The 14,137-nt window shown below is 50.8% G+C and overlaps 1 protein-coding gene across 1 annotated transcript; it reads left to right on the top strand.

Moving 5' to 3' along the window:
* The first annotated feature begins 917 nt into the window (after window positions 1-917).
* On the top strand, window positions 918-12,155 carry CACNG8 (calcium voltage-gated channel auxiliary subunit gamma 8). The gene is made up of 4 exons (XM_016130861.2): window positions 918-1,327; window positions 8,868-8,951; window positions 9,911-10,051; window positions 11,221-12,155. Exons 1-4 carry the CDS (start codon window positions 1,156-1,158, stop codon window positions 11,967-11,969), a joined length of 1,146 nt encoding a protein of 381 aa, XP_015986347.2. The 5' UTR covers window positions 918-1,155; the 3' UTR covers window positions 11,970-12,155.
* The last annotated feature ends 1,982 nt before the right edge of the window (window positions 12,156-14,137 follow it).

The raw sequence follows: 14,137 nt of genomic DNA, 5'->3' as shown, positions 1-14,137 counted from the left end.
TTTCTTGAGTCAAAGACATAGTAGGGGGTGGGGGTGGTCCAAGGGAGATAGTGGGGATTGTTAGAGGGAACGGGGTGGAGATAGGGGCCTTCTTCTAAACCAGAGGGTCCAGTGTGGCTTTGGTGCTGGTTAAGACCCCCCATGGAGCTTTAAAGAGCCTAGATGCTCAGGGTCATACCAGACCAGATCAAGGAAATCTGAATTTCTCAGGTGGGATTCAATTGTTGGAATATTCAAAGGGCCTTGGTGACATTTTCAAGGTGCGTTGGAGGTTGAGATTCTTGGTCCAGAGACAGAGGGATCTATGTGAGGAAGGGGGTTCCCAGGCTGAGGAGATGGTGTGTATGGTAGTAACCATGTGATTCTTCTGGGCTATGCAAACAGCGAGGATTCTTGGGGAGTTTTTATTGTTTTGTTTTGTTTTAACTGAAGAGATATTGAGAGATTTATGTTTCTTGAGTAGAGGACACAGTAGGTGAAGAGGTGGGACTTGTAAGGAAGTTAGAGACTGTGCAGAAGTATATGAGAAGAGTGGTGATGAGGGTCTTGTAGGAAGGGAGGAAGAAGTCGGGGGTCTTTGGGAAGATGAAGCATTGAGGGCTGGAGCGAGGATGGTTTTCCCAGTGGTGAGGACAGTGAGGAGGAGCTGGAGGGGGCTGGAGGGGTGTCCTAGGCTGTCAGGGATGGATGGTGGGGTATTTCTTGGAGTGGGTCTCTGAAGGGAGCCTTTTTTAGGCAGAGGGAGATTTTTTTTTTCTCCCACAGAGAAGGAGGCAGTGGGAAGCATAGTAGAAGTGGTCTGTTCAACCAAGGAAATAGGAAGGTACTGGTTTCCCCTGGTCTAACCCATTATCTCACTCCTGCCCTCCATCAGCTGGTGACCATGGCCACCCTCTGACCACTCCCGCCTAGCTTCATCCGTTGCCCAGCCCCAGCCCCAGCGGGCCCAGGCCCCCCACTTCTGCCTGCACTGTGACCTCCCCAGCCGCCGGCACGGCGCCGCCCCCGCTGCCCCGGTGGTGGCCCACGGCCCCCCGGCTGCCCGTGGTCAAACTGGAGTCGCTGAAGCGCTGGAACGAAGAGAGGGGCCTCTGGTGCGAGAAGGGGGTGCAGGTGCTACTGACCACGGTGGGAGCCTTCGCCGCCTTCGGCCTCATGACCATCGCCATCAGCACAGACTACTGGCTGTACACACGCGCCTTCATTTGCAACACCACCAACCTCACAGCAGGGGATGACGGGCCCCCCCACCGCGGCAGTGGCTCCGAGAAGAAGGACCCCGGAGGCCTCACCCACTCCGGTCTCTGGAGGATCTGCTGCCTGGAAGGTAGGTGGGGTGTCCACTCCTCTCCGTTGGGCCCTGCCCCTCCTCTCCTGGAGCTGCCAGCGGTCCCCGTGGTTGGTCCTACCTGTCTTGCTCCAACCTTTCAACTCTGCTCTGCAACCTGGCCTTCTCTGATCCTTGGCTGGGGTGCACCCTGGTCAGCTGCACGTACTGCCTCCTCCCCTCTGAACCCCTTTACCTTATTTTTTCTTCATTCCAGTTTCCTTCCCCCTCTCACCCCTCCCTCTTACTTCCTTCTCTGACTTGGTAGCCTCCATGGCAGCCCTCTGCTTCTTCCTCTCACCATTTCTCTTGACGCCCTGCCTCTAAGAGCCCCCTCGCTCTCCTTCATGCACCATTGCATCTTCTCTCTCCCCATACCCTACCCCAGTACTGTGAGTGCCCTGTTCACTGTCTTTTCTTCACCTCCACCCCCTGCCTCATGTTGGCTGTTTGTCCCCTCAGACGTCATGCCTTACTGGCCCCAACTCCTGGCCTCTCCTCTTTCCTTACCCGTGGTTTTCCTCCTGGTCTTGCCTACCTCCCCCATCAGCTCTCCTGTCAGGAATTTTTCCAGCTCCCACCCTGGTCCTTCTCTCCTTCTCACAGCCTTTCTCTTAGCTAGATCCCTCTGCGTCTGTCTTTGTGTGGCTGCTACCTTTTCATATCCCTGAGTCTCCTGGCAGCCCCGTCTGCAACACAGAGTGGGACCAGGCAGTCCAGAAGCTCTGCCTCAGGCACCAAAAGACTGAAATCCCTTCCTTTCTCGTTTCATTCCTCTTTTTTTTCCCATCTCTTCCTCCCCTGTTTTGCTAAGCACTTGTGACAAGCAGGGGTTATTATCTTGTTAAGTCCTATGAGCTGGATGCCACCCTTCTGTCAAGGATGAGGAAACTGAGGCTCAGAGAGGTTAAGCCTCTTGCCCAGGGTCACCCAGCTGTGGACTGGGCAGAGCCCAGAGCTCCGGTCTGACAGATATGATTTGCACTTAGGCTTTGTTTGGTGCGTGGACTGTTTAAAACTGAAACCAAGATCTGAATCAGTTGCCAACATTTAAAAATGGGGCAATTTCATATTGAAAATCTGATTTCCAGCTTCTTTTGAACTGCTGGAAGAACTGACAACACAGGGCCCATGTTCTGCAGTGGCCACAAGTGGCCGGATCTGAGTGGCAGCTGCTTCTTTAGATTAGACATGGGGTTTCCCTTTCTCCACTATTGCCTCTGCTCCCTGTTGCCTCACATCTCCACAGCTTCTCCCATCATGTTACTTCCTTCCTCCTGTGGGCATTTGACTTCAGGCCGATCCTGGTCTGACCAAGCACTAGGCACAGAGCCAAGTGGGCGGGCTTGAGTCCTGAAACCCCTAGGACAGCATAGGACATAAAGTAAGAATGCCACTTGTTCATTCATTCATAACCAGAATGTATTGAGTTTATACTATATGCCGGGATCTATTCTTGATTCTGGGACTATAGCAGTGGGGCGGGGAGGTGGGGGGGACAGACAAAAAAAATCTGTTTTATGTGTTATATTCTAGAGAGAGAAATACATAGTGAGAGATAATTAAAAAAAAAAAATTTAGGGTGTTAGATAGAGCTAAATGCCAAAAGGAAGAAAAAGGGCCAGGGAGGAGATGGAAGTGTGAGGGGCTTGTGTGTGAAGTTATTGAGGAGACTTTGCAGGTGACATGAGTAGAGGCCTGAAGGAAGTGAGAGGTGGAGCCCTGTGGCCATCTGGAGGAACCAGCTTCAGCTATAGAAAGAGCCAGAGCAAAGGATTTAAGGTGGAACCACGAGGGAAACCAAGTGGCTGGGGCAGAGTGCATTAGGGAGCAGTCAGAGATGACAGGGCTGTGATCTCGAACGTTCTTCTACGTTCATTCGGCAGTGTCTTGTGCCTTCTACGTTGGAGGTTCTTGAGCAGGGAAGTTACATGAGCTGACTTCAACTTTAACAGACTCGCTCTTGCTACTGTGTTGGGAAACTAAGGGGAAGGCAAGAGGGAAGCAAGAGGTGGCTTATCTGGGGTGGGAGCAGTGGCGTTTCAGAAGTGGTTTGAGCCACGACAGGCAGGTGTTGTTGGTGGGGCAGTTGTAGGGTACAAGAGAGAAGAGTCAAGGTGTCTCTAAAGCTAGAAATGGAAGCTGAGGCTCCATGAAGTAAAGCAACTTTCTCAAGGTCACACAGCTTGTACCTCCCAGTTGTGACAACCAAAACCGTCAACTGTCTCTGGACTAGGAATACAATTATTTCTAGTTGAGAATCCCTGCTCTAAGGCTGTGGCCCGAGCACCTGAGAAGGGGTTGGGGGGATGGAGAAGGTATTTATAAGATAGAACAGCAAATATTTCATTTTATTTCTTTTCATTTCTCTCATCCAACTTATTATAAGGAGGGCTATCAGGAGCGCAGTTCTAGACATGTTAACTTTTAAATATCTATTAGAGACATCATCATTTAGGACTGGGGCAGCATGGCCAAGGGACTGTAATGTGCCATACAGTCAATATTTTAGGCTTGTAGCATACACCATCTCAGTCATGACTGCTAATGAATACAACAAAAGGTGACACATGAGTGAATGACCGTGGCTGTGTTCCAATTAAACTTGACTTATAGATACAAACATTTGAATCTCCTAATGTTTCCACTTGCCACAAAATAGTCTCTTTTGATATTTTTTCAATCATTTAAGAAATGCGTAACGCATTCTTCCCTGAATTTGGCCCATGGGCCGCAGTTTGCCGCCCCCTGATTTAGGCCGTTGGCAATATTATATGAAACCAGAGTTCAGGGGACAGTCTGGGCTGGAGGTACAAATTGGGAGTTGTGGCATATGAGCAGATGAGGTCATCTAGAGAATGAGAAGAGACATAAACCAAAAAATAAGTGGAAGCGCTGCAGCCTCAGCTAGGTCACTATTAAGAGACAATCAGAGAGTTGAGAAGCCAGCAAAGGGAGCTGAGGAAAGAGTGGTTACTGAGGTTTGGGGAAGTGAGGTAAGTGGGTGTCCTGGAGGGCAAACCAAATGTTTTAAGGAAGGGGTAAATGTAGACTAGCTTTATTGTTACCATCATTGTCATTCATTTGTCACCCAGTGCTCACAAGAACCCTAGTAGTATGTATTGTTATATCCCTGTCTGCTAGATATGGAAGCTGAGGCTCAGAGAAGTGAAGTGAATTTCCCAAGGTCACACAGCTAATGTGCAGCAGAAGTCGGTTTTGAATCCAGATCTGTTTTGTTTCCTAGGAGAACAAAGCAACACGCCTGCCAATCTCCAGCCCATTGGGGACCCAGGAATGTAGAAACTGGTCCCCTTAAGCCACTTCCTTCTGAAGGCATTATGTCCCTGGGAATTCTTGGAGTCCAGCCCCATCTCTGTGAAGCAATAAAACGTAGTGATTGAAGGTGACCTTGGGCCATGTACTTCACCTCTCTGTGTCTTATTTCCATCATTGATGAGATGTAGATTGGAATAGCCCCTAACCACAGGGTAAAGGGAGGAGTCAGTGAGTTCGCATGTATGAAGCCTTTAAAAGGCTAGCAGGAGCAGAGCAAGGGCTAGGTAATGCAGTTTATATTTTGTTGCTCTTCTTATTATCAGGAATTCAGATAACCAAGCCCCAAGTCCCCATTCCTTGATAATCCAGAAGTCCCAGGTTCTCGCCCAGCACTCCTCAATTAGAACACCACACAAGCTGCATATATGTTTTCCTAGTAGCTATGTTAAAACAAGTAAACAGGAAAAGGATCAATGATATAATTTATATGACATAAGACACTCATATAAAAGTTAACAATATGTTTTATTTAGCCAAGCAAAGCTACAATATTATCATTTAACTTATAATCAATATAAAAATTATTTGTGAAATATTATACATATTTTTTTCATAATAAGCCTAATATCAGTGTGTATTTTACACTCATAGCTTATCTCAGTTGCCAAGTTTCAAATGCCCAAGAGCCGTGGGGGCTGGTGGCATTTGTATGGGTCTAACACCTCCTCAGGAATGTCAGCTACAGCCCATTTATTTGAGCTGACTGTACAAAGCCCCCACTTTGCATGCCTTGTTATCTCGTTGAGTCTTCCCAACTATGCCAGGGGAAGGTATTATCTCTTGTGTTTGTCAGAGTAAGAAGCTGATGGCCAGAAAGGGTAAGTGAGACAGCCACATGGCCACTCAGTGTGCGAGGGGCAGAGCCTGCTGGAACCCACTTCTCCCCATGTCCTCACCATAGTCCATTCCCACTTCACCCCACCCTACCCAAGTCTGTGTGAAGCAGTTCCTAGGGAATACCTGGTGACACATCACTGCTATCACTACACACGAAAAGCTCCCAGCCCAGTCGGGTCATATAAGACACAGAGGATGCCACATGTGTCCTGATCTTGATTGGGTGTTCCACTGAATTCTTATCAGTCCTTATAAAGTCATATCATTGTCCTCATTTTACAAATGAGGATGCTGAGGCTCAGGGGCATTCAAGTCCCAAAGCCACACAGCTGGGAAGTGGTAGCCCTGGCATGTGGGTCCAGAGTCCACGCTCGTAGCCACCAAAGTCACCATGCTCCACTGCCTCCCATACGTTCTCATCTGAAGCCCAGCTGCTCCTGCATTCCCTTCCTGTGACTTTCCATTTGCATGGGACTCAGCAGCTTCTTCCACTCCATGCTTAGTTTTCTCACTTGTAAAGAAAAGGGACTGTTATTGCTTCATGCTCCAAGGGTTTGTCATAAGTATTGTGTGTTATAATACCTGTCCACTGCTCAGAGAAGTGCCTGATGTGTGGTTAGCCCTCAGGAAGTACTAGTTGTCATTACTGCTGTCACCACTCACCTGCTGAGAGAGTCTGTGTGCTGTGTGCTCTCTATGCTCAATCTTACCTAGTTATCGTAATCGTTGGAAGAGAAGTGTTATGATCCTGTTCAGGACAGAACAGGACTCAAACACCCACTCTTACCTACCACACCGTAATGCCTGTGCTGATGGGTAAGAATTTGTACTTGAGAGGTGTATATTCATTATTCAACTATTCTTTCTTAAAAATTGTGGTAAAATACACATCACATAAAATTGATCATTTAAACATTTTTAAGTGTGCAGTTCAGTAGTGTTCAGTACATTCACATGTTGTGCAGCCATTATCATCATCTATCTCCACAACTATCCTCATCCTGCAAAAGTTAAACTCAGTCTCCATTAAACACTAACTCCCCATTCTTCATCCTCCCAGCCCTTCTCTGTCTCTGTGAATTTGACTCCTGGGTACTTCATAGGAGTGGAATCACATAGTATTTATATTTTCATGACTGGCTTATTTCACTGAGCATAATGTCCTCAAGGTTCATCGATGCTGTAGCATGTGTCAGAATTTCCTTCCTTCTTACAGCTGAATAATATTCCATTGAGTGTGTGTACCACATTTGATTTATCCTTTCACCCACCAATGGACACTTGGGTTGCTTTTATTTATTGTGAATAATGCTGCTATGAAAATGGGTGTACAAATATTTCTTAGAGAAATATTTTATTTATTTTGAGTATATACCCCAAAGTGGAATTGCTGGATCATATATTAATTCTGTTTTTAATTTTTAAAGGAACCTCTATACTATTTTCCATAACAACTGCACCATTTTACATGCTTGCCAATAGTGCACAAGGGTCCTAATTTCTCCAGACTTTTGTCAACACTTATTATTTTATGCTTTTTTTAAAAAAATAGTAGCCACTATAATGGGTATGAGGTGGTATCTCATCGTGATTTCGATCCGTATTTCCTTGTTGGTTGATGTTGAGCATCTTTTCATGTGCTTTTTGGCCTATTCGATCATTCTTTCTTAAAAATATTTATCAAGCACTTACTATGTGCTAGGCAATATTCTAGATACTGGGGACACCGTGGTGAATAGCCCATATGTTTACATTCTAGTAGGGCAAACTGCTATGTGTTTGAATCTGCTTTCACCACCCATCAACCATGAATTGATGAACCCTATCTGTGCTTGTTTCCACATCTGGACAATGGGTATGTCGATTGATAATGACTAGGCACTTAATTGTGATCCAGGCAAAGTGTTAAATGTTTTTACCTGGACCTAACCCTCACAACAACCACATGAGGTGGGACCTATTATTCTCTTTTTCTGTGTGAGGAGACTGAGTATTGTCCTAAATGATGTCAGCAAGGTCGCAGAATACAGATGTAATGGAGTTGGGCTTCATTAGCAAGCAGTGGGACTTCAATTCCCCATGTTTGGCCACCACATGACGCCAATAACATTATCTATTTCTTGGGACCTTGGGGAGCTCCGGATGAGTTAACCCACCAAAAAAGCACGTGACAATGTTACCTCTTAGTGGAATTACTCATTGCCTTATCTTCCTTCTTCCCAATCCTTGTCTTTATCCCCATTCCTTTCTCTATCATCTTCCTTTTCATTATCCTTATATTCATTTATTCATTCATTCCACACCCATTTCTTGAGCCCTCCATTGTGCTAGGCAATGCTAGGAGCACAGAAGAATCAGACCCCATACCCCCTCCCTTTGCAGAAACTCCTAGAAGAAGAAACTCACAAATCAACCGGATGCATGCCCAAAGGGGGATAACAGAGGGAGCTGCTGCACCCAAGAGGGAAAATGACCACAAGTTAGTAGGAGTGAGTGTGTGCACATACCTCGAGGTCCTCTGCAAGCTGCCCACCTGCAGGGTGTTTCATCGATGAGGACCGTGAGTGCTTGGAGAAGAGAGGAAACATAAATGTATTTATTTAGACTTTCTTACATGTCACCAGCTATGTGCTAGAAAAGGAACTGTCCTCAAAAATGAGATGATGAGTTTCCAAAGGGTGTGAAGTCCAGATCGGAGAATAGGGTTCTGAGGTGGAGGAAGGTGGTGAGACTTCCTCTTACAGGGAGTGAATGACCCCTACCGGCTAAAGGGGTGTCTTCAGTGCCTCTGATTGCTCCAACCACTCCATTTCCTTCCAGCGGAATCCAGGTAAGACGTGGGGGATCCCTCTCCTTCTACTCAGGACCGAAGAGACTACAACACCCATGATCCACCGGGACTGCTGTCCCCCCACAATTGGACTCAAGACTTCGTAGGGCCTCATTGGAAATGTAGTCCTCATTCTCTGCAGCCTCCTTTTTCCCACGCATTTTCAAACTTGTCAAGTTGAGTCAGAAGTGCACTTTGACATTGCTATAACCAACGTCTTTCCTACAAAGGGGAATACAGAAGACCAGAGAGGTTGAGTCTCTTAGCCCAGGAGTCAGAGAAAGGTCTTCGTGGCGTTTTAGTGGGTGTTGGTGGATTTTTTTCCTTTTTTTATTTTTTTTAACTGGTAGGAAAACTGAGGCCAGAAAGGTTGAAAGTTTGTCTCGTATGCCGAGACAGGCTTGGGAGCCAGGGCTTCTTGTCTACCAATCAGCGCAGATAGAGATGGGGTACGGGGAAGGGGGAAGGGTCTTTTCTCACCAGTTTCCCCAACTCTTAAGTCCCCTCGCCACCATCACCCCCATCCCTCTCCAGGATTGAAAAGAGGCGTCTGCGTGAAGATCAATCATTTCCCCGAGGACACGGACTACGACCATGACAGCGCGGAGTATCTGCTCCGTACGTGGGGGTCCGGGACAGACTGGGGGCACTGTAGAGGCTGGGCTAGGGGAGGAAAAGGGGCTGGGCACTTAGATCGACCCGCAGAGATGAGCGTGCCAGCCAATCCAAGTCCGGAAACATTCTCTGGTCTGGGATTGGCTCCGTGGTTCCTCTCCCGCCCCCTCCTCTCACCTTGGGGCGGGCTGAGGAGGGATCCCGGGAGCTGATTGGTCGCTGTCCTGTCCTGGCACCCGCGGCAACTAGGGACTGTGACTGGTTGTCGCTCTCTGGGCTGAGATTGGCCACTCTCGGGAGCCGGCTGGGGAAGCCTGGGATGCAATTGACAGCAACTCAGAGAACGCGGCAATTTCTGAATTATAACTGGCAGCTCAGAAATCGCAAAATCTGTTTGCCTGGGGCTTGGGGGCCAGGTGGGAAGGACTGCAGAGAAGAGAGGGAAAGGGAAACCTGAGAGGGAGAAAGAGAAACCTAGTGCTATAAATGAAGCCTAGCTGAAAAGGGGTAGGAGTGGCAGTGAAATACATGAAATTAGGCAGAAAGCGGGATTGGAGGTATGGGATGAGGAGAAATAGAGATTTGACAGCGGGATCTGGAGAAAGGAAATGCGTAAGAAAGAAGGAAAGGAGCATGTGAGAAGGAAAAAGAAAGAGAGGGAGTGCATAGAGAAATAGAAGTTCATAGAAAAAGAGGGTGTAATTTAGAAAAATAAAAGGGGGCGTGAAAATGTGCCAGGAGAGAGAAAAACAGACCAAGGGAGAAAGAACGGACAAAAGGAGGAAATCAGACCGAGAAACGGAGAAAATTTAAAAAGGAGAGAGAACGAGGCAAAAACAGCCAGAACACAGGCAGATAACTAGAGGGACAAGTGGAGAAGAAAATCAGCGAGAGGCGCAGCGCGAAAGGGCGCAGGCGGCCGCGTCTGACCGCCCTGTCTCCCACACCCCTTTCCCTCACAGGAGTCGTCCGGGCCTCCAGCATCTTCCCCATCCTCAGCGCCATTCTGTTGCTGCTCGGGGGCGTGTGCGTGGCAGCCTCCCGGGTCTACAAGTCCAAGAGGAACGTCATTCTGGGCGCAGGGATCCTGTTCGTGGCAGCAGGTGAGAGGCTGAGCGAGGGGATGGCCGGCGGGGCGGTCCACCTGCGCGACAACGTGTGTGTGCGCGCGCGCGCGCTCAAAGCCACCCTGTCCCGGGCGCTCCCTGGGGCCAGGAGCCCTCTTAGGCTCTTCCCAAGCTCCATCGCCACCCACTGGGCAAGGTAGGTGTCGTCTTCGCGCGGTTTTTGGGCTAGTGAACCCACCCAGCACAGACAGGTAGACACTAGCGCATAATCGGGAGTGCGAGGAGTTTAGGTTCCAAAGCCAATGGTTCTGGTGACGGAAGGGGAGGAGCTTGGGAGAGGGGGTGGGACCTTGAGACAGAATTGGGGTCTTGAAGGTCCAGGGGCTGGGCAGGGCATAGGAGAGGGAGAAAGTGATTTGGATGCAGGTGGGAGGAGCCCGATTTAGGGGCGGGCCTTGTGGATCCTAGTGGATCCGGGGAAATCATCCAGACCAACTCCGCGTGAGGCATGTCATTAAGGAAAAGACCCCCTTAGTATCCCAAGTGAGTAGTGCTGGGAGACTCTGGCAGGCAGAGCTTTTTTGACGATATGGAACCCAGAGAAGGGGGAGGATTTAGCACGAAGAGCAGGGGGTACTTTGGCGACAGGTCAAGATCTGCAGGTGGTAGACCTAGCTAGACCTGGGGATGGGATTTACGCCATCTGAGGGCAGGGCCGTACCTGGACCAGCTGAGGGCGTGGGCCAGCTAAGGTTAGGACCACTTAGAGCGGGTTCTGGACCAATTAATTGGGTCACGGCCTAAGCTACATGGGGGCAGGGCCTAGACCATCTTGGGGCGAGACATAGACCAACTGGGGTGGAGTTTAGACCTGAGTTGTCGCTTGGACCATCCAGAGCGGGGTCTGGATCCTTAGGGGCAGGGCCTGGACCATCTTGGGCGGAGGTTAGACAAGCCCCGGCAAGGCCTCGACTATCTGGGGTGGGACTTAGACCTAACAGGTGGAGGTCTGGACCATTTGGGGCGTGTCTTAGGCTCTCTTGGGGCGGGGACTGGACCAGCTGAGGAGTTTAGGCAATCTGAGTCCCAGCTCGGGTCTTCTAGGCAAGGCCTATACAATCCAGAGGTGGAGCTAGGCCAGCGGGGGCGGGACGGAGGCGGGGCCCGGGTGGCCGCGAGGCTCCCGTCTGACCGTCCCCGCCCAGGCCTGAGCAACATCATCGGCGTGATCGTGTACATCTCGGCCAACGCGGGCGAGCCGGGCCCGAAGCGGGACGAAGAGAAGAAAAACCACTACTCGTACGGCTGGTCCTTCTACTTCGGAGGGCTGTCGTTCATCCTGGCTGAGGTGATCGGCGTGCTGGCTGTCAACATCTACATCGAGCGCAGCCGCGAGGCGCACTGCCAGTCTCGCTCGGACCTGCTCAAGGCCGGCGGGGGCGCGGGCGGCAGTGGCGGGAGCGGCCCCTCGGCCATCCTCCGTCTGCCCAGTTACCGCTTCCGCTACCGCCGCCGCTCCCGCTCTAGCTCCCGCTCCAGCGAGCCGTCGCCGTCGCGGGACGCGTCTCCCGGTGGCCCCGGGGGCCCGGGCTTCGCCTCCACGGACATTTCTATGTACACGCTCAGCCGCGACCCGTCCAAGGGTAGCGTGGCGGCGGGGCTGGCGGGGGCCGGCGGCGGCGGCGGCAGCGGGGCGTTCGGCGGCGCGACAGGGGGTGCGGGCGGCGGCGGGGCAGGCGCTGAGCGGGACCGCGGGGGTGCACCCGGCTTTCTCACGCTGCACAATGCCTTCCCCAAGGAAGCGGGCGGAGGCGTCACGGTCACGGTCACCGGGCCCCCCGCCGCGCCCGCACCCACCCCACCCGCTCCCGCAGCGCCCGCCCCTGGGACCCTGGCCAAGGAAGCCGCCGCCTCCAACACCAACACGCTCAACAGGAAAACCACGCCTGTGTAGGGGCGTGCAAGGAGGGGAGGCGCCGGGGCGCGTGCGCGGGCGCGCGTGCAACGAGGCTGCCAGGGGTCGGGGCGCCCCCCTTCTTCCCCGTGAACGCGCTGGAGACTGCTTGACCTCCCCCCGCCCCCCACGACCCCTCTCCAGCCCCCGGGCGGGGGTGAGCGCCCCCACTCTCCTATCAGGGACCCCGAGGGAGGGGGAAGGGAAGGGAGGGGGCCGTGTGAGGGAGCGTCGTGTTTTATTTTTTGTGGGGTTGGAGGGAGGGGGTGGGGTGTGGTGTTTTTTGCAGTTTTGAGATGTTTTCTTTTTAATGTTTTGCTGTGTGCATGTGGGGGTGGGTCGGGGAGAGAGAGGGACTCCCAACCCAGCCCTACTCCTGGAGAGGGGCCAGTAACACGAATATATAGTTATACCTACAAACTATATATATGCTCTGTGTAATAAGAGGTAAAGAAGGGATGCGGAAAGAGAATGACAAGGCACGGACGTGGACATTTGTTCACTTTCTCATTCATTATTCCACAAGGGTTTATTTGTCTCATTCACTGGCCTAAGTGCTCCGCATTGTCCTGAATGTTGAGTGCTTAGTGAGGCAGAGAGACAGGGTCCCCAATGTCCTTGTAGAGTTTACATCTTGTGCATTAGACGATCAAAAAATTGTGTATGCAACAGTAAGATATAATTAGGATATAGGAGAAATTTAAAATGCTACAAATATGCTCCATTGGGGGCTTCACCCAGCTTAAAAGAAAGGGATATTTTAGCTGACGCTGAGAAGATGACAAGCCAGCCAGGTGAAGCTGGGAGGAAGAGCACCAGAGAATAGCCTAAGCAAAGGCCCCGGGGCAGGAGGAGTTGCAGAGAGGGCTTTTAGCAGTGAGCCAGGCTCAGATGCAACAAGAGGAGGCTTAAGAACAAGGCCCTGCCAGACTCCCAGGGACCCCTAACCCAGGGACTTCTGGGTTAGGCTAGGAGTTTAAATTTTATTCTGAGGACATTGGGAAGCCATGGAATAAATGGCTTTCAGCATGAGCACATCCATTAATGGTGTACAAAGGGGCAGCAGGAACTGAAGAGATGAGAGTGAGAGGCAGGGACGAGCTGGAATCCAGCATCAAACATGCGATGGCCCTTGAAACTCACTTGTAGAAGGATGCAGATAATTAACACAAATACTGAAGCACAGGAGCTATGTCTGGTGTGCAGAAGAGGCGCCGAACGTAGAGGTACTGTTTCATTCATTCAGCCATTCACTTGTTGACACTTTTGTGGCTCTGTTAATGTACCAGGCAGTGCAATAGAATCAGGATCCCCTGAGGTGAAACAGTGAAGAAGACCCTACAGGAGCCTTCAAAAACCACAATCCACATAGAGTAATTGGTGCTGGAACAGGGACCACGATGGGCATCTTTAACAGAGAACAGAGTGACCGACCAGCTGCCTGGAGTGGGTGGCACCCGTGCCATGCCCAGCCTGGGTTTTAGAAGGATAAGTAGGAGTCTGCTGGGTGATAAAGGGGGCGAGGGAGGCTTTTGGGCAAAAGAACAGCCTGCAAAGGCTTGGGGGAATAAAACAGCATGATGCATGGGCAGGATGGAGGTAGGAGGTAAGCCCAGAGAAGCATCTGGAACCAGAGTCTTAAGGGGTTGGAGTTCAAGGCTTAGGGTTCAAGATATTCTAAGGGTAGTGGGGAGACATGAGAGAGCAGGCTAAGGGCAGGGTTAGATGTGGGTGTTAGGAGACCCTTGGGACATGACTGTTGTGGATAGTGACAGAGGAGGGCAATTGAACTGGGCAAAGGCAGTGGGAGTGGAGATGGTATGGGTTTGAAGGTCACTGAGGACACCGAAGATCCCATGCATAGTGGATTTCCCTTCGCTGGCTCAGCAAATATTTCCTGAGGTCTCCAGGATGCCAGGCCAGGTTCTCGGTGATGCTAGGAGTGCAGAGATGACTCAGGCCCTGCCCTGCCCCTGGGGGCTCCTGGTTTGGTGAGAAGATAGATGGGGCATAGACAGGGTGGGAGTGGGCAGCAATGGCACCAAGTTGCCAGGGTCTCTGCCAGGGGCCAGGGAAGAATGCCATGGGGGCCATGTCAGGGAGAGATGCTAAAATGCGGACGGAATACAGATTGGGGAAATCTTGGTGTAGGGATGATACATGGAAAG

The sequence above is a fragment of the Rousettus aegyptiacus genome, unplaced genomic scaffold (assembly GCF_014176215.1).
Source record: "Rousettus aegyptiacus isolate mRouAeg1 unplaced genomic scaffold, mRouAeg1.p scaffold_m13_p_14, whole genome shotgun sequence".
Taxonomy (NCBI): Eukaryota; Metazoa; Chordata; class Mammalia; order Chiroptera; family Pteropodidae; genus Rousettus; species Rousettus aegyptiacus.
Note: the sequence above shows the minus strand (reverse complement) of the source record. Positions and strands in the feature narration are given on the sequence as shown.